At 32.6% G+C, this 26,332-nt stretch overlaps 3 protein-coding genes across 4 annotated transcripts; 2 read left to right on the forward strand and 1 right to left on the reverse strand.

Moving 5' to 3' along the window:
• The first annotated feature begins 1,335 nt into the window (after positions 1-1,335).
• On the forward strand, positions 1,336-14,493 carry LOC131930991 (VPS10 domain-containing receptor SorCS3). Its single transcript, XM_059287665.1, has 26 exons — positions 1,336-1,733; positions 4,364-4,437; positions 4,595-4,688; positions 4,961-5,116; positions 5,320-5,390; positions 5,673-5,731; positions 5,865-5,995; positions 6,292-6,387; positions 6,501-6,668; positions 7,104-7,235; positions 7,493-7,684; positions 7,878-7,981; positions 8,104-8,211; positions 8,347-8,470; positions 9,418-9,557; positions 9,770-9,880; positions 10,025-10,193; positions 10,703-10,889; positions 11,190-11,335; positions 11,510-11,648; positions 11,745-11,857; positions 11,953-12,066; positions 12,150-12,261; positions 12,388-12,514; positions 12,659-12,807; positions 13,081-14,493. Exons 1-26 carry the CDS (start codon positions 1,389-1,391, stop codon positions 13,137-13,139), a joined length of 3,420 nt encoding a protein of 1,139 aa, XP_059143648.1. The 5' UTR covers positions 1,336-1,388; the 3' UTR covers positions 13,140-14,493.
• On the reverse strand, positions 14,489-17,691 carry LOC131930993 (large ribosomal subunit protein uL24). Its single transcript, XM_059287668.1, has 4 exons — positions 17,564-17,691; positions 16,938-17,113; positions 16,005-16,145; positions 14,489-14,651 (listed from the first exon to the last, which is right to left on the reverse strand). Exons 2-4 carry the CDS (start codon positions 17,103-17,105, stop codon positions 14,529-14,531), a joined length of 432 nt encoding a protein of 143 aa, XP_059143651.1. The 5' UTR covers positions 17,106-17,113; positions 17,564-17,691; the 3' UTR covers positions 14,489-14,528.
• On the forward strand, positions 17,653-25,895 carry LOC131930992 (protein O-mannose kinase). Of its 2 annotated transcripts, XM_059287667.1 has the most exons (5): positions 17,653-17,677; positions 20,942-21,047; positions 24,076-24,136; positions 24,318-24,487; positions 24,622-25,895. In XM_059287667.1, the coding sequence occupies exons 3-5, from the start codon at positions 24,076-24,078 to the stop codon at positions 25,405-25,407; spliced, it is 1,017 nt and encodes a 338-aa protein (XP_059143650.1). In that variant the 5' UTR covers positions 17,653-17,677; positions 20,942-21,047; the 3' UTR covers positions 25,408-25,895. The 2 variants fall into 2 exon arrangements, with proteins under 2 accessions (XP_059143650.1, XP_059143649.1); XM_059287666.1 differs by lacking the exon at positions 17,653-17,677 and having other exon boundaries at positions 20,582-21,047.
• The last annotated feature ends 437 nt before the right edge of the window (positions 25,896-26,332 follow it).

The following is a 26,332-nucleotide window of genomic DNA, read 5'->3' on the forward strand; positions in this document are numbered from 1 at the left end:
ATGGAGAATATATATGATATACGTGTATAACTCGACTTCCTCAGCTAACAAACCTAGCTGCTGCTGTGGCAGAAAGTCCAGTTCTGTGTAGTGTGTGTGGAAAAAAAATGCAGCCCATTTTTGTCAGAGGCGTATCTATGGGAGGACTGGTGGGGCGACCGCCAAGGGCGCCGAACCTAAGAGGGCGTCAAAATGGGTAGAAACAAATGAAAAAGCTTATTGTAATTTGAAATATTGAATTATACATATCCAAAGTTAAGAAAATAAACGGCTACAAATCTTTACACACTGATTTAACTGATATCTACACTAATTGTGTGGAACAAAAATAAAAACGGTTCGAGACAGTGACTGGTTTCCAACTAGTGGGGGGGGGGGGGGGGGCATATTTATAAGCACGAAAAACTATTGCCTATATATAAATATGACGGGGGGTGGGCGTAAAATCTGATAGTTCGTCCTGGACGCTGGATGGGGTCGCTAAGCATCTGGTTCTTGTGGATCTTGTGACAACGATGGCAACGTAATTCGTGAAAAAAAGTAATGGAACAGACGAAGGGCATGGAGGGAACATTACTTGCAGACTATGCCATAATAACTAAGCAACACATTATGAATAAGAGGTCAGCAGCGCATGCTAGTTTGCAAAACACAATGTGCTAATTAAGCTTTAAAAAAACAAACACGTAAACTCGATGGGGGGCGTGGGGGGGGGGGGGGAGTGCGGTCAGCACTGGATGACACTAAATCGAACAATTGCAAAAATTATTGCCAAATCAGTGTTTTATCCAGTTAACATTATAAAATAGTCGGTGAGAGGTATAGCATTAAAGTTAAAATGCAAAATATATAGATAGACACCCTCATTTCCCGCACTATGGAAAACCCATCATATATTGACGCCAATCACCATATATATATTATATATATATATTATATATATATATATATATATATATATATATATATATATATATATATATATATATATATATATATATATATGGCTTTAAACTCTCCCCTTCCCCGAACACCTGACTCTTACTCACAACCTGTTAGTACCAACATAATATTTAACTAGGCATATAATATTCTAAATATAGACTGAATTGGCCTACTTCGTTTGACCTATTTATTATTATTTGTTATCTTTAGATACAGTTCTTTTTAGAAAAAAAACAGAAGTAATAATATATACTAGATCTAGAATCTAGATCTATGTTACGGAAAAAAATAAGTTATTTTATAAACGTATTTTCAGTATTTAAAAAAAACCCACATAAAATAAAAATATTCGGTAAAACTCTTCCCTCTTTTATATAACTCCGTGTGTGTTGTGTAGACATAAGTGACCAACCACCGTCACTATTAGCCCGTTGTAAATAAACATGGCAGACAACAACAAACAGACATTATCAACAACAAGCAGGATGTTATTTCTGAAAACCCTAATTTTGCTTGTTTTGGTCCAAGCCATTAGCTGTGCAATATTTAAACATAATAATAAATATTCAAAGAAGCAAAAGTTGTACACCATTGAACTTGAAAACAACTTTTTAAAGACACAGAAAAAGGATTTCAAGCCCCACTCAAATTCACAGTCACACCATCATTTGCACACAAGAGATGCTGGTGCAGTTAAGCCAGAAATTCTGTTAAATAGAACTATTTTTAATGGAACTGAAAATTCAACACATGCGTATGTTCACTGGATTGGAAAGGGTGTTAGTGAGGTAGGGTGTCCTTCACAGTGAAGTCTCAACAAAGTCAATAATATTTAAATTTTATTATTTTATTTGGTAATCTATCGCTTTGGGCTTTAGGTATGTAAAATCGTCCGCGACTAGTAATGTGAAAAACAGGTGACTCCTTAAAATTTAATAATTATTTTACGTCTTTAGTAGTATTTATGTTTTGAAATTTACAAAAATGTTTCAAAGTTTCATGTAGGCCTACCTGTTTATAAAAATATAAACAAATGGATTCAAACTTTTCAGTAATAAATGAAGACTAGCGATGTTTTCATCAGATGCAACCATGCTTATTTACTGTAGCAGCCATCTTGTTTAAATTTTTTTGGTAAACTTAGGGGTCATCCATAAATGACGTCACGCTTTTTGGACAATTTTTACCCCCCCCCCCCCCTCACCTCCGCGACACATCGTCACAAAAAGCCAGACCCCCCCCCCCCCTAAAATGACGTCACACCTCAGCCTAAAACCCCCCTCAAAATTGCAGTTGAATTTTTCTTAAAACATCGATATTTTTCCTAAATCTTGTCTGAACTCTGTCAAAATAGAGTATTTTAATCAATTCCTATTGCAATTTTTTAAAACAGTTTTCTAAAACACATTACTTTTTTATAATGCAAAAGTGTGACGTCACAACATCTGAACCCCCCCCCCCCCCCTCCCACTCAGCACACACCGTCACAAAACTATTGATCCCCACCTCAGAGTGTGACGTCATTTATGGACGACCCCTTATAGCGGGAGATTCAGGGGTAGCCACTCTATTTTACAAATGGCTGCTGTTTATATAGCAAATCTTGCTTGCAAACGTCGCTGTTTAAAGTTAATTTCTGGCCTATCTATATATATAATTCTCTTCTGGGAGCCGTTAGAAAACAAGCTGCAAGCGCCTCCTTGCAGTCCCCTCTCTTTCTCTCTATCACTATCACTATCACTACCACCCCCACCCCACCCCCACATTGTCTGGTGAGTTGTGGTCACGCTAACTGTTTACAAAGCTAAATGTTTACAAATCGTAGAGCCGGGTTTCTATTAGGGGCAGATAATTTAGTTCGATTTTAAACTTACAGGAGGTAACTAAGAAATAACTAAGAGGAGGCTGCTTTCACGGGGGGGGGGGGGGGGGGGGGGGTGTAGGGTCGGGGTTAGGTGAAAGGGGGGGGGGGGGGTTAGTGTTTTAAAGCAAATAATTTCAGTGGCAGCATTGGTACTGTCGAATTCACAAATTACGAAATACTGAAAAGTAGAAAATAAAACAACTAAATAGCGGCGTATGATACGCTGCGGGTCGGCTTGTATGGATATATTTAGCCATAGATTTTGGTTTATTATTCAGTTATCTATAATATTAGACACAAATATATCACAATATAGTTCCATGAAAGCCTTGACAATGAGGTGACTTTTTCGTACATTAGACGCGGCCAATTTTATGTACCTAAAGCGATAGATTACCATTTATTTTAATATGTATTAAATAGATTAGACCAAGTTAGATCTAGGTCTAATATTTATATTTATTTAATATTAAATTTAATAATATTGAATAAATCATTTCATGATAAGTTGTCTAAGTTGAAAGTTGCTCACTTTGTTTTTGCAGTTTGTACTCTTCTTCTTCTTCTTTCTTAATTTTTAGTGTTGGAAAGGATTGAGCATTATTTACCAGAGGGTTTGAACTCGAGACTTTTTTTTTCGAATTTAGCCGACTCGACCACGCTTCCATCACAATTAAGTATTACGTGTCAACTGGTTATGCGCCATTTAGGCCATTGACTCCGATTTCAGCCTGCTTTTCTTTTTGGATTTGCTTCCATTGCCTTTGTTTAACCAAGAACAATCTACAAGGCAGCAGTTGTTTGATTTTGGAGTTGTCTCTCCTAGAAGAGTGGCTGTCCCCAGCTAACGAGCCTCATCTGCCCGAGGGTACGAACTCGGGACTTTTCGGTTTAGCAACCATGAGTTTTACCGACTCGACCACGACAACCCCAGTTTGTACTCTTAAAAACTCTTGTAGCAACTAGATCTAGATCTAGTACTATACTAGTATATAGACTAGTATATAGTATAAGCATAGATCTAGATTCTACACTACTTAGATCTACTACTTATTATATTAGAAAATTGATAGCAAATTAAATAGGTTACCACAGGAGGAATAAGCATAAGATTAAGTAGAAAACCTGGTCTTGAAATAATTGATTTAATTAATTTAATCACATTTTTTAATTAAAATTAAACTCTCATAAACATATATGGTGTAGGATTTTGTTTGAATATTGTAAATATGTGTGTATGGCTGATTAATAAGTCCCAAGCTAAAGAGCACTTTACTTTAAGATGACTTGCTTCAAGTTAAAAAGGATGGAAGTAATAGTTTAATATGTGCAAGATACAACCTGACATTACAAAGAAACATAATTAGTAAATTCATGTTGCAGAAATGTTTAATCCAATGTTTTACATTCAATTAAAAGGTGTCATAATACAATAAATGAAATGATTTTTGTACCCCCTTCTCACTTTTTTAACAATCTTAATACGATATGCCTATAATGGTCTACATTATTAATCTAATGAATATTCACCATTTTTATTTATTAATTTTTCAGAGAATTTTTGTTCTCACAATTAGACAAAACTATTCAACATCAGCTCGGCGTGTTGAAGAAAGTAAGCTTTGGAGGTATATATATCAATTTGCACATCCTTTTACATAACTAATTTGCTTTTTATTTTAATTGGCTTTAAATAATTTCTTTATTTCATGCTACATTTGCCAAATGTAGCCTTCATAATATATATTCAAGATTCAGTGTAACTTATGCATGATCTTAATACAGATCTGAGGATTATGGGTCAACTTTCAAAGAGGTCAAGTTGGCAGAAGGAGCAAAAATCTCATACATATATATATTTCCAAAAAATGAGAAAAAGGTAAATCTTTTAATAAAGCTATTTAACACTTACTTTTATAACCAAAATTTTATTATTAAATGTTTTGTTTTTTTTGTTGTTGTTGTTTTATAGTAGTTATTTACAATTTCATTTTCATGACATCTTTGCACCACGCTCACAATGCTTTTTTGTTTAAGAAGATAGCCTCTTTCTAGGAATAGAAGCAATTGCTTTAAGAACAAAGACACAATATAACTTGTAAAACAGAATAAATCTTTCTTATTACAATATCCATTACTTAATTTGTCAAGCTGCTGTTCACTGATGTCATGGCAAAGAAAATTTATGTAACAGAAGATGAGTTACAGACAAACAAATCATATAATGTTGATGTGGAACCTGATGAGATTTTAACACATCCCACTGATGAAAATAAAATCTTGCTCTACAGCCACACACAATTGAAGGTTGGTACTTGGTCTAAAAATACCTTTTTTAGGTTTTTAATAATTTTTTCCACAGTTTTTAAGGGTGTATCAATTTTGTTGTTTTATCAACGAAGATATTGGTAAAAGGTTGTGGTAGAAACTCATGTTAAAACCTTAGTATTAAAAAAACTGCTATCTAGTTTGAATACTTTTTCTTGGTCTAAACATTTTTTGTTTTTCAGTTGTATGCCTCAGTAGACTTTGGTGCTACCTGGACGTTATTGTCAGAAAATGTTCTGCCCAACTTTTTCTGGTCAGTTGGCTACTAGTTACAGATAGCTATTGCATATTTTATGCCCACATGTTGTAAAATTTAACTCTCTTATACTATTACTCACATATAGAATATAGTTCAATCTTGTATGAAATAACAGAAAGGCATATTATCCACATTAAAGATGAGAATACAATACTAAAAATTTTCTTTTAGGCCAATACTCAGTCACACAATGTTGTTTATAACTTATAGTATATTTTATTTTACAAGATTGTAATATTGTTTAAAGTAAAATCTAAATTACAATTCTCATTAAAGGGGTGAAGAAGGCTATGATAGTGACCCCAACACTGTGCACATGGAAGTGAAAGGAGCAAGTAGGTGTTAATTTAATTAACTGTGAAGATCTATTCAGTGGTTAGCTAGCAATAATTAACAACTTATGTTTATTGGTAGAAAATTTATAAATGTGCATATTGATATATTTATTGATTTTCCCTCTGGAATCAGTGCCAAATCAAGCATTTTACAAGTCTTGTCTTGTGCCTGACTGTAAACAAACAGCTAACCAACAACTTGGAGATGTTGGACCTTTCATGATCTGGAGTCTTGTGGTTAATAAAGAGTACATGCTTGTGCAGGTGAGGGCTTGTTTTTCCCATTGCACTTATTGTTAGTGTTGTTTTGAATTAGTGAAGCGTGAAAGTGTGGGCATAAAAATTCTATTGCATTTAAAACTTTACTTTTTCAACACTATTAACTAATCACTATCAATGTTTTAATGTTTATATTCAGCCTCGTTTAGTTAAAATAATTAAACAATCACACTTTTTCTTCTTTGATAGAATTAGCTATTCCTATTTTATTGCTAAGCAAGGTCTTCATCTCAAAAAAACATTTTCCCCAGTTTAATTTATATAGAAATTGAATATTTCAGAAAAGCAACTTGAATGGGTCACAAAGTTACTTGGCTGTTTCATACAAAAGAAAACCTTTTCAAAGAGCTTATTTCCCTAAAGACTTAAAAAGCTCAGTAAGTAAATACAATTGGGTTGTTTTTTTTTTAAATGCAATTCATTTGCCAGTATAAAGTATGTTTATATTATCACATGTCAAAACACACTTGTCATTTTCAATCATAACCAGGACTTTGTAGTGCTGAGCATGGATGATGGCCAGCTGTTTGTTGCTGTTAAACACGATGACTCTGTCAACCTTTATCTGTCTGACGCCACTGGACAATATTTTGTACTGAGCTTGGAGAATGTTTACCATGTTATGAAATTAAATTGGCTTGAAATTGATTTTCACGAGGTACATTTTTTTTTAGCTCTGTTCTTTTATAAGCTATTTTCACTTAATTGACTGTAGTAGTATTTTGCTTTTGTCAACAATGTGAATGCTGCTATTATGCACCCCATCTTCTGTCCCCACTTTATAAACCACTGCACAGAATGGTTCTCCTACAATAAAAAAAAGAATGTGTGTCATTATTTATCCACTATATGCAATTATTCTATTTGCAGAAACTTGTGAAAATAAGATAAAAATTGAAAATAAGATTAAATTTTGAAGTAAATCCAAGGCTGCATTATACAACATTGCTATTTGTCATGCTCGGACCCTTAAAATAAACTTATAAATCACATCACTACTCCATTGATGCTTATATAACATAAGAGCAATACTTGATGAACCATTAATGTTGCTAAAAATAAACAAATTCTAAACTTAAATCAATTTTTTAAGGTACAAGGCATGAATTGGACATTTCTTGTCAACAAAAAACTCACCAAATCAAACAGCACCTGGCAGACTTACATATCATACGATAAAGGAGGGAACTGGGCACCACTGATGGTTAATCAGTCATGCAAAGTGGTAGGCTGTTTTAGATTCAGTCATTTATTCAAACAAAATTAATTAATTTACTTAAACCTTCCTCCATGAAAAAACTGCAAAAAATTGTCACTTAATTTTTAAAATACCTTTTTTTTGGCTAAGAGTAAGATAGTTCATTGTTCAAACAAAAGGGAAATAAATCCAAAAATAATTTAATAAGTATAAGTGCAATGTATACATGTTATTATAATATGTTGAACCGCCTTTAAAATAATGTATACCATGCATCTGAAAAGGTTGAACAGTGTGCACTGAACCTTCAAGTCTCACAGACCAGCTACCTGACCACAGTGTACTCTCAGACTAATGCAATAGGAATTATTCTTGCTCATGGAACCTTGGGTACAAACTTGCCTAATCAAAGAGCTTATGTCTTTACCAGCAATGATGGAGGTGCTAATTGGATTCAGGCTGTTACAGACCAAAAGGTGAAGAGTTTTGTATTCAATACATTTGAAAAAAACCAAACATTATATCATCATATTACAATAACATTTTAAATTCCCAAAACTTTTTTTAAGGTTTTTTTTTCCAAATTTAGTGCAAAAAGCAATTTGGGTATTTAAAAGTACAATATTAATTTTAAAAGTTTTTATAATGTTTTCTATCTTACCTTTGTAGGAGCAGGTCAATGGGACTTTCCGCTTCAACATACTGGACCAGGGAAGTATCCTGACAGCCATCCCAGATGGTTTTCTTTCTGAAACCTACAGCACCACTCTCTAGTAAGTTGTTTATCATGTTGTATTGTTGTTATTTGTTGTATTTGTTAATAAAATATTTTTTTTTACCTCCTAGAGAAGCACCAATATCGCAATCATCACATTTAAACTTTTTTTTGTTCCAGTTACTCAACAGATCAAGGATATACATGGAAAGCAGGTAAATTTGATGACAAGGGATTGCTTGTAAAAGGCGTGCTGACAGAACCAGGTATCATGACAATGGTGGAAAGGTAAACATCTTTATCCCTAGGTTGTTTATGTCCATTTATATCATGATATGTCATATATAATCAAGGTATTTGTAATAAGGATATATTTTCTATTGTAGTAGTTGAGCTCTAAACAGTTAAATTTTTTTATTTCAGTGTTTTTGGTCATGAATCTAAAGGAAAACCATGGACCCTGATCAAAATGAACTTTACAGGGTTGCTGCCAAGGAAATGTGAGGACAAAGATTACACAACTTGGACACCACAAGATTATAATTCCGTGAGTTTTTTCTTAAGGCACAAGCAAAGAAAGCCATTCTGGGCAAAGTTACCTCAACCTTTCCATTCCATCATTTAAGATTTGTAAAAGAAAGCAATGTTTATACCTAGTAAATTAATTAATGCAGTAGGTGTAATTTTAGAAACTCAAACATTTTTGGAATGTCAAAGCAGAGATGATGCCTTTCATATTTTTACAAGATATCTCAGTAGCTCACATCTGGGTGTGAGTAGTTGGGCTTGTGCTTGTAACTCTACTTTGACCAATTTTTAACGCAGCTGTTTCTTTTAAACTTAGCATAGTATTAATAGATATTAATTTTCTGGGACAACTTAAGAATATTGAGTGTTCAGTCTAATTATAATAATTATTTATTAAAGTAGTCATTAAAATTTATTTTAAGATAACTGTATTCAAAAACAAAAGGGGAGATAAGAATAAATAGAAGCTATAACTACCAGCATTTTTATGTGACATGACTTATTTTAAGAACAAACAGAATGGAAAGATTAAATATGGTAGGGCCTACTAATTCAATTACTGATTGAAAAGGTTTCTGGGACTAAATGCATTTATATTTAATATTAAAGTTAAAGAAAACTAATTATAATGAAATTATAATATAGTAAATTAAAGTACCCTTTTAAACCTGATGATCCATGAGGCTGGTGAAGTAGATTTCATCTGTTTTTTAGTGACCTCAGTGAAGGGATTGTGTGGTTAGCACTATGCCCAGCCACCTGTACTTTGCCTAAATTGAATGAGCATTATACTGCCTAAAATTAACAATTACTTAGTGGAAAAAACCTTTTAATTTTTTGGGGAAAGTTGGCTTATCTTTTCAATTTTTTTAGGTTACTGAATAATTAAGAGTGAAGCACAAAAAGTGTCTCAGATTAATTTGGTTGACTGATTATTCATGAAGTTAAATTAAATTTCTGTCTTAGAAAACTGTAAGTAACTGCTCTCTTGGAAGTGTAGTGATATATAAAAGGCGACTAGAAAATGCTTCCTGTTATAATGGCAAGAGTTTTAGTCCTAAAACAGAAAACAAAATATGTCCTTGCACAGCTGAAGATTATGAATGGTAATTATGTTGTTTCCAATTTGTTAAATTTTTATCCATTATCATTAATATGTTATCTCTTAGGTTAACATTCTGTTATATGGTCCAATTATTATTATATCGGTATGACTAATTAGTGTATACCCCCAAAGGTTTTTAAATAGTATTTTGAAGGTACCCTAATGAAAAAGAATGTATATGCTAAATATGGGGATACTTATACTTTTCTGCAGTGACTATGGTTTTGAAGAAATTGATGGTGCTTGTAAAATGGCTTCATGGTACCATGATGGCTATGTACAAGGTGATTGTAATGATGGAGGGAAATACAATAAAAGCAAAGGGTAATTTTTATTCAGTTTTTAAAACTTATATTCAGTTTTCTCATTTTTAAGATAAAATTTATGTTTTACCTTCTAATATTGTTTCAGTACATTTGAAGAAAGTCATAACCATTTGAAATTTTTTTTAAATTAAAAAAAATGTAGATACAGAAAAATACCTGCTGACACCTGTGTAGCAGGAAGTGAAGATGACAAGTATAGTACACAAGTCACAGAATGTCCACTCACTGCTCCAGCACAGCTGACCATATTATCTGAAATGGTTATCTTGCAAACTGGAAAGGAAATCACCTTTTATCTAGAGCAGGCTGAGGTTAGTTTTTCCCTTTATCTATTATATTTTAGGCAAAAGTTGTGTCGTACGTACAGCTGGCAGTCAGTGCTCATACTTGATTGTCCTGTATAAAAATCTAAACAAGAGTAATGATTCCATCCATTTTCACAACTCTAAAGGAGTATAAAAGGAAGATCATGTTCACTTTTTGGCTAAATTCAACAAAAATTCAAATTGTTTTCAATTTTTCAAATATTTGTATATTTAATATCGATTTATCTTTCTGGTTAGTATTATATTTTAGTTCTTTATATTTTCTTTAGCGTCCATATTTACACATAAGCATTTAATTGAAAACAGTATCTATTCTCCACAATCCATAAAAGCTGCTAGCCCTAAATAAATGTCAGCATAAAGATTTGTGACCTGTATATGCCTTTAATGTCTGACACAGGATTATCAGCCAGCGCATGCATGTAGGCCTCCCAGAGGAACCATCTGTAGCTAACAGTAATGTGTACTTGCACTGTAACAAAATTTCATTACAGGGATCCAAGTTCAACACTACTTACAGTTGGAACTTTGGAGATTCATCCCCTGTTGAGAATGCAAAGGGACTAAAAGAGGCCACTCCAAAAAAGCATACTTTTCAGCATCCTGGCCACTATAATGTTACTGTGACAGCCAGAAATGATAAAGGCAGTGTCACAACCTCCACATATGTTCACTGTCAAGGCAAGCTCATTCATTTAATTTAATATTTTTAAAATGTGCAATTTTACACTTTTCTTCTTCTTTCTACATTTTTTTACTCCTATCTAGTGGGTGTTCTAAAAATAGATTCTTCGAGAAAATATCCAATCTCTTTCCATATATAAATATATTAGAAATCAGAAATCAAAATGGGAATAACATGATCTTTAAAGGTTTTAATATCTACCAAAAATTAACTAATAGTAGTAATGACAGCATGTAAATATTATTATTATATTATATTGTTGATTCTAAACAATTTTTTGAACATTTTATTCTTAGACGCTGTTCGTGACACATACATAGTTGCACCCTGGGCCACAAAAACTGGAATAGAAGTTAACTTTACCTTGATTGTCTTCTCCAATATTAAGATAATGGCAGCTAATGAGGAGCATTTGTACTATATTTGGACCTTTGGTGATGAGGTAAAATCAGAATTACAACAGATTTTTAATATTGGCCATGAGTATTTTATGTTATTGCTGAGTGAGTTAATGGATCATCACTGTAATATTTTGTAATAAAAATTTGTTCTGTTCCCCTTAATGGTGGACTTTTATTTATTTCTAGTTCTAGTCTCTCTTTTTTTTTAATAACAGAAACCTGGTAGTCTTCCTTTGTTGACATGGAACAATAGTGTCACTCATATTTTTGAGCGAGCTGGAAACTATAAAGTGACCATTGAGGCATTAAACTCCATCAGTTCTGTTTACAAAGAGTATGAATTCCAAGTCTTTGGTAAGTCATGCTTAATGAGCAATAGCTATAGATAAATGTTTCAAAAACTTAGAAGTTAATGATACATAAGAGTGACTGTGTTCTGTAACCTTACAGATAATGCTGAAATACTTGAATTGACACTTAGTGAAAATGCAGCTATGTATGCTGTTAGTGAACCAATTATGAGGGAAATGTTTACCCAAAGGCTTCGGCAGCTAATAGCTGAGGTAAATATAATCATTTTACAGCTCAGCAATCAATATGAATTTTCAAAGTGCTTTACCATTTGTCCACATTTTTCCTTCATAAAAATATTTTTCAGTATGTAGGCGTAAAGATGAGCCGCATTGAAGCTGTCATAACCAAGCCTTTACCGGTGATTGTTCATCTGTATATTTTCCCATCTTCTGAGCCCGGTGAATTAAATATTTCTGAGGTAGGCTAACATTGTGTCACTTAGTTATGTTTTTTTTTAAAGCATATTTATGAGTTTTAATCCTGTGTCTGCTTTTGGTTTAGATAAAGCAAATTGTGATTGACCAAACTCAGAAAGGTGCCCTCGTCATTGATTTCATAAGAAAGCCGTCTGATCCCTATGTCATCAAGATTACAACTGCTACAGATATCTCTGGTAATTTATTTCTATTATTATAAAAGTTATTACATGCATCTTTATGATAAATAAATTGTTTTTTGAATTGTAAGTATAATTTTAAGTGTTCTTGATAATTGATTAATGTTAATGCTTTCTCTTAAGGTGACAGTCCTGGCCCCAATACACCAAGTACTTCTGGAGGAATAAATATGAAGCCTTTGTTCATAGCTGCACCAATACTGGTTCTTGCTGTTATTGTTTCAATGGTGTCATTCCTGTACTGTCGAAGGTAATAGCCCAATAAATTTATCTACAGAAAGAAACAGTAACACAGTCTACACTAAACCTAGAAAAAAAAACCCACCATAATGAATAGAAATATGTCAGTCTTATCAAAAAATTTAAGAATTATGCATTTTTTGCATTATCCCAGGAAAATGCACAATGTTCGTCAGTACAACATCCTTAATACTCAAGATGATTCTGATGCTATGCTTGATGATGATGAGGCTCCCCTTGATTTGAATGTGGACTTTGGTATCCGCGAAAGTTCAAGAGATGATCAAATTTTAGACAGTAGTGGTAAGAATATAATATAAAGCAGCTGAAGAAATTTTTAAATAGCTGAAGAAAAACTAATTCCACTCAATGAATTTACCATATTAATTGTTTAGCCAAGTGGAAAATGAAAAGAAAATCGTTGTGTAAAATATACTGGCAGCACCAGTCAACAGATTTTTTTTTAAAAGTGCTGTAGTTGCAGCTGTCAAGGAGAATTATGACTTCATTTCAAAAAATTGTGTTCCACTCTAAATGTCTATTCATATACTAATTCTCATATCTTATTTTTCTTAGGAGGCAGCCATCTTGTAATGGTCACTGGGGGATCTTCAGACCACTCAGTTCCATGTTAAAAAAAAGGAACAAAATGTTTACAGACACTGGTAAAAAAAAATTATAAAAGAAACCATTCCAGAAAAACTCATGTTTTTACAGAAGCTTCAGTCAGGTTAATTTAAGAATTAAAATCAAATTTACATTTATAATCTTAAGCTTTATCTCAAGTTTTTTTTAAAAATTGTTTTCAACTACATTTGTTATACAACTTAAAAATGTGTAACACCTTTACTTCTTTCTAGAGGCTTTCTATTTTTTTTTTTGTTAAATTGAATTACCCGCATTACACTTGTACTTTAGTACATTTATGTTCATGCCAGGAAAACAAATTTCCACTCTAGGTAACTAACATTGGAAACCAGAGCCTGTTATTACAGTAATTATGTACGTTATACAGTAGAAAAGATTTGTCACGCTTTTTAAGTTAAAAAGTTGCAAATTCAGCAACCCAACATGTGAAAAATGTTCAATTGATAATCACCAAAAAGGCATCTAAAGGAAAGTGGATGTTTTTTAAACAATTAGTAAAGTTAACTTGTGCATTTCAGTTGTGATAATTGTTTTATAATTTTGTTTAATAATATAATTTATATTCTCTTATATTTATATTAACTGCTCAGTAAATGCATATTCTATTTCTATGCTTTGTGTTGTGATTTATTTCTCTAAAAAAAAATGGTTAACTTTTATATTGGTATAAGTTAAGCAGATAAAATTGATATGATTTCCTGTCTTTAATTCGCTTCCACATTATCACAGTATTGTAAAAAGCTTTTACTTACTTTGCATTTTAAGTGTAGCTAGCATGCTTGGTTTTGGGATTTCATTTTGTTTTAACTTTTAAAAAATGTGGTATGCAATTCTATTTTCAATAGCTTTATTAAGGGTCATCTATAAATGATGGAAACTAGTGAAAATAATCTACCCATTTATAAGAAATGATTTGTGGTTTCTCCTCTGACCTCATTAAAATACCGGTGATTAGTTTCTTAAAGAATTCAAACCAAATGTAATATTTTCAAACCATTTGTCAAAATTAATATCTGCATTGACTAGAAATTGTTATAGATTTTTAGGTTGTACCTCAGTGAGGCAATGAATCTCACTTTGGCTGGTGGCAGGAGCTGGCATTGAATAGTTTTCCTTTGTGATGCAAAAGCACTTTTTCTGTGGTGAATTAAACTTTACTAAAATGACCTTTTAAAGTGGTAGAGCCAAAAAATAAAGGCAAGAAAAATGTTGTCATCTGCCTAACTAGTGCATATTATAAGTTGAGCACAATAACTGCAGATTTTGTCTTTCATGTTGGTATCATGTATCTGTAAATTCGTTGTTAATAATAGTATTAAATAAAGGAAAAAACCCATTGTTTTACAGAAGTTTTGAAATGAATTTATTATCTTAAATTAACTCTCCATGGTCTCTTCAGTATATTTCCCCTTTTCAGCCATTGCCTTAGCTCTGCTCATTGCTTTCCTTTCCAGTATCTTCTTTCTGTCTTTGTCAAGCTTCAACTTCACAATAACAGTCTGGGAGAAACAAAAAAAAACATACATAAGTTTATAATGTTCTCATTGATATGGTCATGTATGCGAAATTGATTACTAAAATGTTGCTAGATCGGTAAGGCCAAAGTCCATTATTCCGGTCTCCGCACCAACTACCCAGCATGTTTGTATGATGTATCCTTAATTACACTGGCCAAGTGCCCACATGGACATTCACCAAACCATAAGGAATAAATAATTCAGGAAAAAACATACCAGACATAGAACTAATATACATCACTTGAAACAAGAGAATTTTTTTTATAAGTCCAGCCAAGGCAAACAAACACTTAAATTATAGGTACTTTTTGCAAGGACATGGGGGTCTCCTATGGAGTAAACATTATGTTGCTAGATCGGTAAGGCCAAAGTCCATTATTCCGGTCTCCGCACCAACTACCCAGCATGTTTGTATGATGTATCCTTAATTACACTGGCCAAGTGCCCACAAGGACATTCACCAAACCATAAGGAATAAATTCAGGAAAAAACATTCCAGACATAGAACTAATATAATATACACCACACAAAACAGGAGAAAAAAATTTCATAACTCCAGCCAAGGTAAGCACTTAAATTATAGGTTCTTTTTGCAACATGAGGTTCTTCTATGTAGTAAAAATTATGTTGCTAGATCGGTAAGGCCAAAGTCCATTATTCCGGTCCCCGCACCAACTACCCAGCATGTCTTTATAATGTATCCTTAATTACACTGGCCGAGTGCCCACATGGACATTAACCAAACCATAAGGAGTAAAAATATCACATACTATTAAAAGCTAAGCAATAGTTGAGAGATCTGGTAGCCCATGCAAATTAAGTAAGGCATTCCCAACAAATAGATGAGCAAGTGTAAAGGCATTTTGTAAATATTGTATGATGGAAGAGTGGGGTGTGTGTGTGTAGGCTACATGTAATGGTGAAAGAAGCTTTATTGAACAGTAAGCATAGTGAGATTGAATTATAATGAAGAAGGTACAGATAAGAATATACAACGGGACAACTGGTAGTACAGGGGAGAATAAGCTTATGTATTAATAGTTCACAATCATCCAACCTAAGTTTGCTTTCTCTGTGAAAGCACACTTGATCCCTAATATTTTAAAGATAATGTTGCTAGATCGGTAAGGCCAAAGTCCATTATTCCGGTCTCCGCACCAACTACCCAGCATGTTTGTATGATGTATCCTTAATTACACTGGCTAAATGCCCAGAAGGACACTAACCAAACCATAAGGAATAATAAGTAAATAAATAAAATTGATACATCACGCACACAGATATTTATACACTCTATAAAAGAAACCATTAAAATTATTTGCATTCAATGTATACCTTGGATGGATGAATGCCAACATGAACAGTGGCTCCATTAGCCTTTTCTCTCTGTATACGCTCAATGTACACAACAAACTTCTTTCTATAAACTTGAACAACTTTTCCCAACTGTTGCCCTTTGTAATGGCCACGTACAACCTAAATAAATAGATTGAAAAAATGAGACCTAAATGTCAGAGACAAGTATGTAGTCATACCAAATAAAAAAAAAAGACAGGCCCTATATACAGTAGATAATGAGTTTAATGTTTAGTAGGCCTATATTATAGGCCCAGAAAAAAATATTTAGCCAACATCTAAATCTATATAGGCCCTACTACTGCTTAACCCCAGCTTTTTTTTTTAAATGTTAACCCAACCATCCACTTATAACCAAACTACAACTGTAGTTGTTACATTTTATTGGTTAGATTAACTAGTAGTTCACACCACAACAACTTTTTATTCTTAGGCTTGCTTTCCAAGCTCATGTGTTCCTGACATATACTAGACTTGAAAATGTAGGTGTAAGTTAATCTAGAATCTAGACCTAAAACATTGAAACAGGAAGGAATGGCAAAGGAAATCATCGCATGTTCCTGATTTTTCTTGGTTTATTTGGTTTTTAATTCTTTTATAAAACGTTTTAGCTTAGGCCTATTTTTTAAGCAGAACTAACTTAAGACTGGAACACTGTTTTTGGCGGGATGATAAGCACGCCTGAATTAAATGAAAACAGAAGGACTTGAAATTGAAGTGGTCATAAATGAACATATGACGTGATAAAAGCTGTGGTTTTGCATGACATCCAATAAAAGTAGCAACATGCAAAAAAACTGCAGGTGTACAGTGTTATCAAGTCTACATTCCCTTAGTTAGTAAATCAGAAACTGAAATAAAATGAATTGCTATTAAAGCCAAGACAAAAAAACTTTATGTAAATAAATTTACCTGAACTTCATCATCTTTTCTAATTGGCATGCTTCTGACATTATATTTAGTACGCAGCTCTTTGGAGAGTGGGGCACTCATGATTTTCCTTCTAATGTGGGAAGGAGCATTGAAGTGGCGAGCCCTGTTTTTTCTTCTGGAACCTGACACAGCTTTGTTGAACTTCATTCTCAGGCCTGGAGATTATAAGTTCACTGTTACCAAAATGACTTTTTTTAAGTAAAAGCACAGACATGTAACTTGATCTGATGATTCAAGTTGAGATAATTTTAATTTTAACACTTTAATGATTTTGCTTTCTGTTACAGAATATTTAGATTCTAAGTGGTCCTTCGCATATTATAAAGCATTGGTAGATTATATCTTAATGCTCTTTTATAATTTAGGCTGCTTCTTAACAGTAAGTCGGCGTAAGGCTAGCAGATTTTTTAGTTCGTGAAATTTCGAGCTTTAATAACATTGCAGAAAACAACTAATTCCAATTTAACAGCTTTCAAAAACAAAATATATAGTTTTTGTCTTGTACGTAACAAAACATTTAACTAGAAAAGCAACTACTAAATTGCAGATTACCCCAAAATATATAAGATAATCAAAGATAGTATTGAAAATTCTACATCACCTACCTTATTTTGTTATGGCCGAAACGTAAAAGAAAGGATATCCGGTTTGCGACGAAGAGAGATCACTCTAGACATACGGCTGTTCGAGGACTTATTACCTCCACCTCCAGACTACGAGTTAGGCCCTAAGCTCTTAATAAGTTAATAATATAGATCTAGAGATCTAGATCTAGACCTAGAAAGGGGAGATCTATAATAAGTTAATAACTATAATAGTAATTATAATAACCTAATCTAGTACATACTGAGTCTATACTGAAATAGTTGTGGAAAACTGGTTAAATACTTATACACCATTAAATACTAATTTTTAGATATAGATCCTAGGCCTAAATAATAGTAATACTAAAATTAATAGGCCTATATTTAAATATTACTACTATATTGCCCTATATACTATATATAGTATAGTATATTATATAGACATAGTAAATAAATAAATAAATGTTTATCAGTAGTGACAGTAGTTTATATTTATAATAATAATAAATAGTATTAAATACAATAAATAGTAGGGCCTATGGCTATATTCCTATATTTAGGGTAAAGGAGGGCGTTAAGAGCCGTGTGGTATTAAGCCCCAATCAACACCCCACCCCCACAAAACCCCCAATAACACTGCTAATCTACTTCTGAGGTAACAACCACTGCTGTTCTTTGATAACAGAGAAGCAGAGGATTCATTTTATGTAATTTATGACCCACTTGGCCCAATAGGGAGAGGATGAGACAGGATTTAATCCCACTGCTCTTTCCCTAAAATTTCTCATCTCCATAAAACCATTTTGTGAACTTTTTTTCCAAATAGACATAACTTGGGAAACTTCACTTTGTAATAAACCAAATGAGTTTTTCAAGCCCATTCTTTGTTCCTGTATTAGAGCATTGGTTGTTGTACATTTTATCACTATTTTTATAGCTATGGCTAGAATAGTTTTATTTTGGTGAATTTTTTTTGCACAGTGATTATTGGTGCCAAAACAAAATGGCCGACATTTGTCCCATTTTAACATGCTATAAAGTTTTTATCATTGTCAGAGTAAAACTTGACTGATCATTACCATAATGGTTTTATTTGTTAGATAATAAGTAAATCTACATGAATACATTAATTTTGTCCACTAGCTTGCCTGTTCAGAACAGTTATAACAGATTCTGTTATGTGGCTCTTGAAACCCTATGTGCAAGTTTCTCATTTATTAGACCACTGAATATGATACTGGTATAGGAATAGTTAACACAAAATGTATTAATTGTTAAACAGACTTGTGTCTAAATGATAGAAATACAATTCTAACCTGCTAAAAAGTAAAAATACAGCCATCTGATGTTAGCCAGGTAATTTTTAAAATGGTACAGGTACTTATTACCCCTAAGAGGCAATACAGCCGACTCAGCCCCCACCTGTTTCTAACCAACCATAAAACTTCTAATCTCTTTGTAAGTAACAGGAATAAATGTTCTTAGGTCTCAGCCAATCTGGGGTGGTATGTTATGTAATTTATGACCCTCATGGTCCAGCAGGGAAGTAAACAGACACATTAATACCACTGCTCCCCCCCTTACAATTTCTCACCCCCATGATACCCAGCCCCCACCTGTATCTAACCCACCATAAAACTTATCTCTTTGTAGGTAGCATGGACTTAGTTCTTAGATCTCAGCCAACCAGAAATAGCATCCCCTTATGTAATTTATGGCCCTCAGGGTCCAGCAAGGAGAACAAAGGGGAAACCAGTACCACTGCTCTCCCCTCAACATTTCTCACCTCCATGTCATGTTATGTAATGTACAGCACACATGGCTTATCAGGGGAAAGCATTAAGGCAGATTAGTTAATACCACCCCTTTTTACATACAAGAATGTTAACTCTGGACAGCTATACACTAGTATACTAGCTACACACTAGGCATACTAATGTGCCTACTGTAAACTACTAGACTGTAGGCCCTATGTAGTATGTACACCTGCAATTGTACCAATTGTAGACTGGGCCCATTGGGGCCTAGTGATAGCTAGTATCAGTTAAAGTGTGTGTACACAGCATTAACTATTTTGGGGTTAGAAATTAATTATTTTTATTGCGGAGTTAGTCTAAACTAGAAGATAATACTTATTGCCCCATTGCCCGGCTCCTTTCACCCCAAATGCTGATTTCGGGGGTATGACAATAAATTGTCAATTAAACCCATTTAAAGTATATTTAATAAACTTTGTTATTATTTTTATATTGTGTAAGATATGTTAGAATAATTTTGCCATATTTTCAATACTAAAAAATTCTTAGATTAGTAGAAATCTTTAAATATGTACAGGTGCTTAAAAGTGTGGCTCTTAACGCCCTCCTTTACCCTATTATTTATCACTTATTCAGTCTAATTTAAGTTTAGTAGGCTAAGTCACTCTAAAGTCACTCTAAAATCTAATTCTAATATTTCTAAGCCAGAATTGAAACTAAGTGTAAGTTGAGTAAGTGTAACAATTGATTTAGTGAATAGCAGTGAGACAGACTCATTCATAAACTTAAACTCAAACAGTAGTCACCGTGTTGTAAATGGGAGAATTATTTGAAACTAACACCAAAATAATTAAGATATTAGCCCCACCCACCCCCCAAATAATCAATATGTATTTAATAGGCCTATAGCCTATAGTATAGCATCATCATCATATGACATATTATATAATATATAGTCATATGTCAAGTTTCCATCCATAAATTGAAGAAAATTCAGATCTAGGCCTAGATCTATATATATTATTATCCTATCTAAAGTCAAGATCTTATTGCTGCCAACGATTAAGGAAATATCATTTAACATGCTTTTGCTCTAATTAAAATCAATACTATATTATTAACTAACACTAACAATAACAATAACTAAGATCATAGAGCCTATGTCTAATGTATTAAAACATTGTTTTATTAATGCCATTTGAACTAAAAAAACAAAAACACGCTAAACCTACTTGACAACCGTGTAGTCTCAATTTCAACTTGCAGCTCTGAAGCAAACCTGAAAAAATAAACACTTTTGAAATAAAACATCTATTTTTTTTAAAATATGAAAAAATGTATGCATATAAATAAAATAAAAGCTAAATAACATTGTTTATTTCCTATTCTGAGACACTATAAACACTTTCATTAAATATAGATGACTGTTGAACAAAGTAAGCACATTGTTTATTTTGTCTTCCTGCATCGGTTTACTAAAAGCACTTTCATAAACAAATTAGTTTTTTAACATGCGTACTAAATGTATATTAGTAAATTATATTCAGTGTCTACTAGGCCTAATTCTCACTAATTATAATTTTCTTTAATTCATTAACCTAATTTGCTTCTAACATTGTGGTTTTCAATCATACTCTAACAGGTATCTTGATTGATGCCATTCTAAATTTAGAGTCAGATGTAGCCTACAACAAAATTACACTTGATTTATCTTCAAATTAAGGCCAAAACGTTTTTGAAACAGCCAGGTAAGATAGCAATTAATAGCTGATCTTGTCCTTTAGAGAGTGTTTTTTGGAGAGTGTTTTTTGGGTAGTTATATAGGCTATAGCTTATATTTAATTATTTATATGTGTGTCTGGTTTATTATTGATCTTTCTATCTAGGTCTATAGAGCTTGTTTTAAAAATAATAAATGTTAGCTTTTATTTTACCTTTCGAGCTCAATGGTGCCTTATCGCAGTTTATTCTTGCAATATTCGTTAATGACATGTTTGGGGCTTACATGATCACAGCTTTGCCTTGGACCAGAGGCGTATCCAGGTTTTCGTTGTAGGGGGAGCGAAAAGAGCAAAAAAAGGCGCCCAATTTTTAACACGTTCTGTATACGTGAATATTATATATATATATATATATATATATATATATATATATATATATATATATATATATATATATATATATATATATATATATATATATATATATATATGATGTAAAAAAAATTGAAAGTATCACTCTGAAGAAATAAGAAAAAAACACACAATGTAGGCCGACAAAACAAAAAAAAATATACACACTACAACCAAAAACAATGATCGTAACACAATCTGTTTTGTAATTCTTGTAAAAAAATTATTTTACATAATAATTCCTGGGAAATTATTTAAGACAAGTGAAATAGGGGAAATAATCACTCTCTTAATATAAATATGTATATATCTACACATTTAATTATAAATGGCAAAACTAATAAATAATTCCTTTAGAATATAATGAAATTGTTTAACAATATTCGAGTTTAAAAAATGTTTTTATCTATAATCAGAATTTAATATATCGTCATCATAAATGCTAAAGTATTACAGCATAATGAAAGTTTTTAAAATCAGAGTTGGTATAATGCCACGCTTTTCGATATTATAGAAAAACACGTGGAATAACAGCCGAAATTTAACTAAATATCGGCTTTTTTTTAGTTCAGATCATATATTGTTAATTAACTATTGCTTCATTTTTACTTTCTCGTATATACGAAGTATAGAGAAAGTATTGTAATCGTGCACACAAAAAATCGAGATTTTTACAAATCTCGACGTTTTACACCTCACCGATACGGAAAAACATAATTTTGCAATCTTGTCCGTATGTCTGTGTGTTTGTGTGTGTGTCTTTGTGTCCGTGTGTAAACACGATTACTTGAGTACCGTTACAGCTAGGTTGATGAAATTTCAAATATAAGTATTTTATCAAAATCGTAGATCCATATCAACTTTTGACCGATTTTCGATAACCGGAAGTGGTACTTTTCCTACTTTGAATTTTTCAAAAGCCTATAACTTGAGTACTATTTCAGATAGATACATGAAATTTCACATGTAAGTAAAAAATCTAATTCTCTACCTTCTGTTAAATTTTGAGTAATTTCCGTTGACTGGAAGTAGTAATTTACGCTACTTTCGATTTCTCAAAAAACTAATGTAAATTTTAGAAGTACTAATAATATTGCGCACTATTATGCGCTTTTTTATTTGGCGTTCACTTGGTGTGCAATTAATTTGTCTACGAGATTTTATTCTATTTTTAAAACTTTAAGTATTTAAAATGGATTAAAAATCATGTCTATAGCCCGAGTTGCCATCCCCTGTTATTTTATATAAGAATAAGAATTTATTTTTTAAAGGTATTTTTTTAACATAGTGATAGGTATATCACACACCTTTTTACTGGTAATTGCAAAAACAATATTCACAGAGTTTTACGTTTAAAAGGTAATTTTCTGGCGGCATGGTACTTTGGTACATCATTACGCGTTTTTCTACATGTACTTAACAGATCAGTTCGGGGTGGGTTGGGGAGGGGGGGGTCAACTTCATTCACCACTGTCAGGTCACTTTAGGTCAATTATCCAACCCAGTGTATACCTAGGTGTGACATTAATGTCGCTCTACACAATTGTGGAGGTGAGGTGTGTGTGTGTGGGGGGGGGGGGGGGGAGATAACCAACTCAGAGTGAACATAGCGTCAGTTTTTAGATGACTGTTCTAAACATACATATATATTACACAAATAAGTAAGTAAGTTACATAAGTAAATTTAAGTAGAGGTGCCACATCAGTTGTATTTGTTTCTGTATTGTAATTTAAAAAAATAATCACACGATTCAAACTGTATATATAAAGTAATTATGTGTGAATGTTTATGTATACCATTTTCTAATTCAATCATTCGTAAGCAAATACATTATACAGTTGCCTTAAACTTAACACCCCTCTTGCCAAGTGGTACTACCCGTAGATGTTTTTTAAACATTGCAATGCATTATAATGGTTAATTTTAGAATGGCAAACTGCTGCAGCTGTTAATACGTGTTGTAAACGTAGACACTACTAGACTAGTACAATAATGCTTAATTGCTGCATGAAAAGAAATCTTGTGATTTATATAGATGTGCCGACCAAAAATATTTTTTTAACAAATATCATTGATTAAAACTTTAAGTTTAAAAAGTTTCCAAAAAGGCGCCACTTTGCTGAAAATGGCCAGAGGGGGAGCGGCCGCTCCCCCTGCTCCCCCCCTGCGTACGCTACTGCCTTGGACCTTCCTATTACACAGTTTCTTCTTTCATGTGCATAAGAATTCATTAGGCTAATAAGAGCTTTCATATTAATACACTATACAGTGTAAGTTCTCTGTTACCTTTGTTTGGCTTATTTAAATTTCTCTACCAATAATATACCAATGAGTAATACTAACAGTTTCCAAAATCATCCAATTAAAAAAACTGTGTAGAGGGGTGTTTACAGTTAAAGATATAATTATTTTTGCATACAAATCATAACAGTTATTTATATTAGTTAGGCCTAGTTGTCTGTATATTTACTTCTAATTCAAATAGTAACATTTTAAAAAAGAAAAAAAGTTAACTTTAAGATTAATGCTCAAATATTACTAAAGTATTGTTTTTATAGATCCACATATTTATCCAGTTGCAACATATGCTATTTTTTAATTGTCTAAAATTTAACTAACTATTAAATTTAAATCTCTTTCCAGATGAAGTTGGGATATTTTTTCTTTCTAATTCTCTTAGCTGTTTTATTACAGCTATTTCAGAGTAAGTATGTTCTGCAGTATTTGTTAACATGTGTTCAATCTAATAAACCTAATTTGTTCTGTTTGTTGATATGTTGCTTGATTTAGCATAAGATGTTTTTATAGGGTGCTTGTTTTTCTATCTTAATTTGGTTTCTAAGTTGTAATTAATACTTTAGCCTGGTACTTGCATTTGATTTCAGAAATATTCAACAGCATCTTTAAAGGGCACTCAGATCTCAGTCTACAATGCCCAAGAGGGAGTTTTATTTTGCCAGGAATGAAGATGTGCCATCCTTGGCTGACATGTCTAGGAATAAAAGAAAATGTCACTGTCATGAACAATGATTTAGGAAAAGGTGCCCAGAAAATTGTAAGTTGTGTTGGCAGATTTTCTTGGGTGTGGGTGTATATATAATATTTGATAATAGTGGACAGTCTTTTGATTGAAAGTTAATGTTAAATTTAATGAAATGAAAGCCTTTAGTATTTAATTAATTTTACCAGGTGAAAGAAGGAATTTGGCTTGGTCATCCAGTTGCAGTTAGCATCTTACAACACAAGGAACATGAAGATGATTTTCAACATAATTTAAAGATGCTTCAGCTCTTTAGCCAAGAGTTGCATGTTGCTCAACTTGTAGGCTGGTGCATGAATGATAACTCTAGATCAGTAATAATTACTGAATTATATCCCCTTGGTGCTGCAGATGCTATACATTCGACTATTATAAATAATTTTCCATTCTTAAACACAATTTATGAAAAATTTAAATTTTGTGTACATTTTGTGAAAATTATCGACATTTTACATTCACACCCTGGAGGGCCGCTTGTTTTATGTGACGCCAATGATCCAAAGAAAGCATTAAGTCAGTTTCTAGTCACAAACAATTTGACATTGGTTCTCAATGACATGGATGCCCTGCCTCAAGTGAACAGGGCCACAGGGGAGCTCATCAAATGTGGTCGTAGAGAACTCATTGGGGACTTTGTTGCACCAGAGCAGTTATGGCCCTTTGATGACCTTCCTTTCAATGACAGCGCCATGCCTAGCTATGATGAAAAAGTTGACATTTGGAAGATTCCGGATGTTTGTAATTACATAATTGGTGATAAGGCAGGCTCCAGTAAACTTCAGTTACAACTTTTTAATATTCATTCACAATGCAAGCAGCTGGACCCTGCAAAAAGACCTTCAGCAAAGCAGGTGTTACATGTGTATAACAGTATTAGTAAAAAATTGAAGTTAGAGGAAACCAATACAAAATCTGATAAACTCATTAGGCATTGATTGAAACAAATTACACTGACTGATTCCATCTGTGTTGTGGAGGCTATGTAATTAAGATTGTTTTATAATATTTTAGCTAAGATTAGAGAAAATTGATTTGTTGTTTTAAAATCCCAAATGGTGCCAATATATTATTATTTATTTGAGGAAAGGTGATGAGACAGATGATAGTGGTATTACTATTACTCTCAGCAAAGGTTTATGGGACTACACTCTTATTTTATAAAATTTATCCGATTATTTCCCCTTGTATTAGGTTTGTATCTCACATGCATTGTATACTTGTACTTTGATAGTTAATGTATGATGTATTTTTATGTTTATAACATTTACACTTGTATTAAGTTGAAACTGTGATGTTTATTATAAAATAATAATTTTATCTAAAGTCTTTATTTTCCATTTGCATTTACACTGCTTAGTCTTTTGTCATACATTTTACGTGTAGGAATGTGGTCTGAAAAAGTGGAAGGGGGTATGATGTTGAAATTGACTGAAATTGATGTCCACTTGTTGAATACAAGATCAGTTTATCAATATTGATCAATATATTTACTATTATTTCTTTTAAAAACATTCAACCTGCATAGAAAATACATATTTAAAAGGCAGTGTAGGACCACGTCATATTATAAATTGATGGTTTTTTAAAGATCTTGTTCCGAAGAAAAATACTTTTTTGTTCATTCAATGTACCTAAAAGTACTAAAATTTAATACTGTAAATGTAAAAATACTTGTAGGCCTAGGCTTATATGTTTTACAACTATTCAGAGCAAGACTTTTACTTGCATTGAAATATTTTTTTAGAATCTTGTTTCAACTTAAAATGTATATTGTAGTTACAATAAAACTACTTAGTTGTAGGTACTCGCTACCAGTGTTTCTTCCAAACTTTTTTCTCCTGGGGGGGGGGGGGGGGGGGG

Source organism: Physella acuta, unplaced genomic scaffold (assembly GCF_028476545.2).
Source record: "Physella acuta isolate Inbredline_101_S28 unplaced genomic scaffold, ASM2847654v3 ptg001872l, whole genome shotgun sequence".
Taxonomy (NCBI): domain Eukaryota; kingdom Metazoa; phylum Mollusca; class Gastropoda; family Physidae; genus Physella; species Physella acuta.

Bases quoted from the DNA above. Each gene is read 5' to 3' on its own strand.
- LOC131930991 (XM_059287665.1), top strand. From the start codon at position 1,389: ATGGCAGACAACAACAAACAGACATTATCAACAACAAGCAGGATGTTA. The intron at 12,067-12,149 runs GTAGGCTAACAT...CTTTTGGTTTAG, and splicing joins GTGAATTAAATATTTCTGAG to ATAAAGCAAATTGTGATTGA. The intron at 12,262-12,387 runs GTAATTTATTTC...CTTTCTCTTAAG, and splicing joins AACTGCTACAGATATCTCTG to GTGACAGTCCTGGCCCCAAT.
- LOC131930993 (XM_059287668.1), bottom strand. From the start codon at position 17,105: ATGAAGTTCAACAAAGCTGTGTCAGGTTCCAGAAGAAAAAACAGGGCT. The intron at 16,146-16,937 runs GTAAATTTATTT...CTATTTATTTAG, and splicing joins GAAAAGATGATGAAGTTCAG to GTTGTACGTGGCCATTACAA. The intron at 14,652-16,004 runs GTATACATTGAA...TGTTTCTCCCAG, and splicing joins TTGGCATTCATCCATCCAAG to ACTGTTATTGTGAAGTTGAA.
- LOC131930992 (XM_059287667.1), top strand. From the start codon at position 24,076: ATGAAGTTGGGATATTTTTTCTTTCTAATTCTCTTAGCTGTTTTATTA. The intron at 24,137-24,317 runs GTAAGTATGTTC...ATTTGATTTCAG, and splicing joins TTTATTACAGCTATTTCAGA to AAATATTCAACAGCATCTTT. The intron at 24,488-24,621 runs GTAAGTTGTGTT...TAATTTTACCAG, and splicing joins GAAAAGGTGCCCAGAAAATT to GTGAAAGAAGGAATTTGGCT.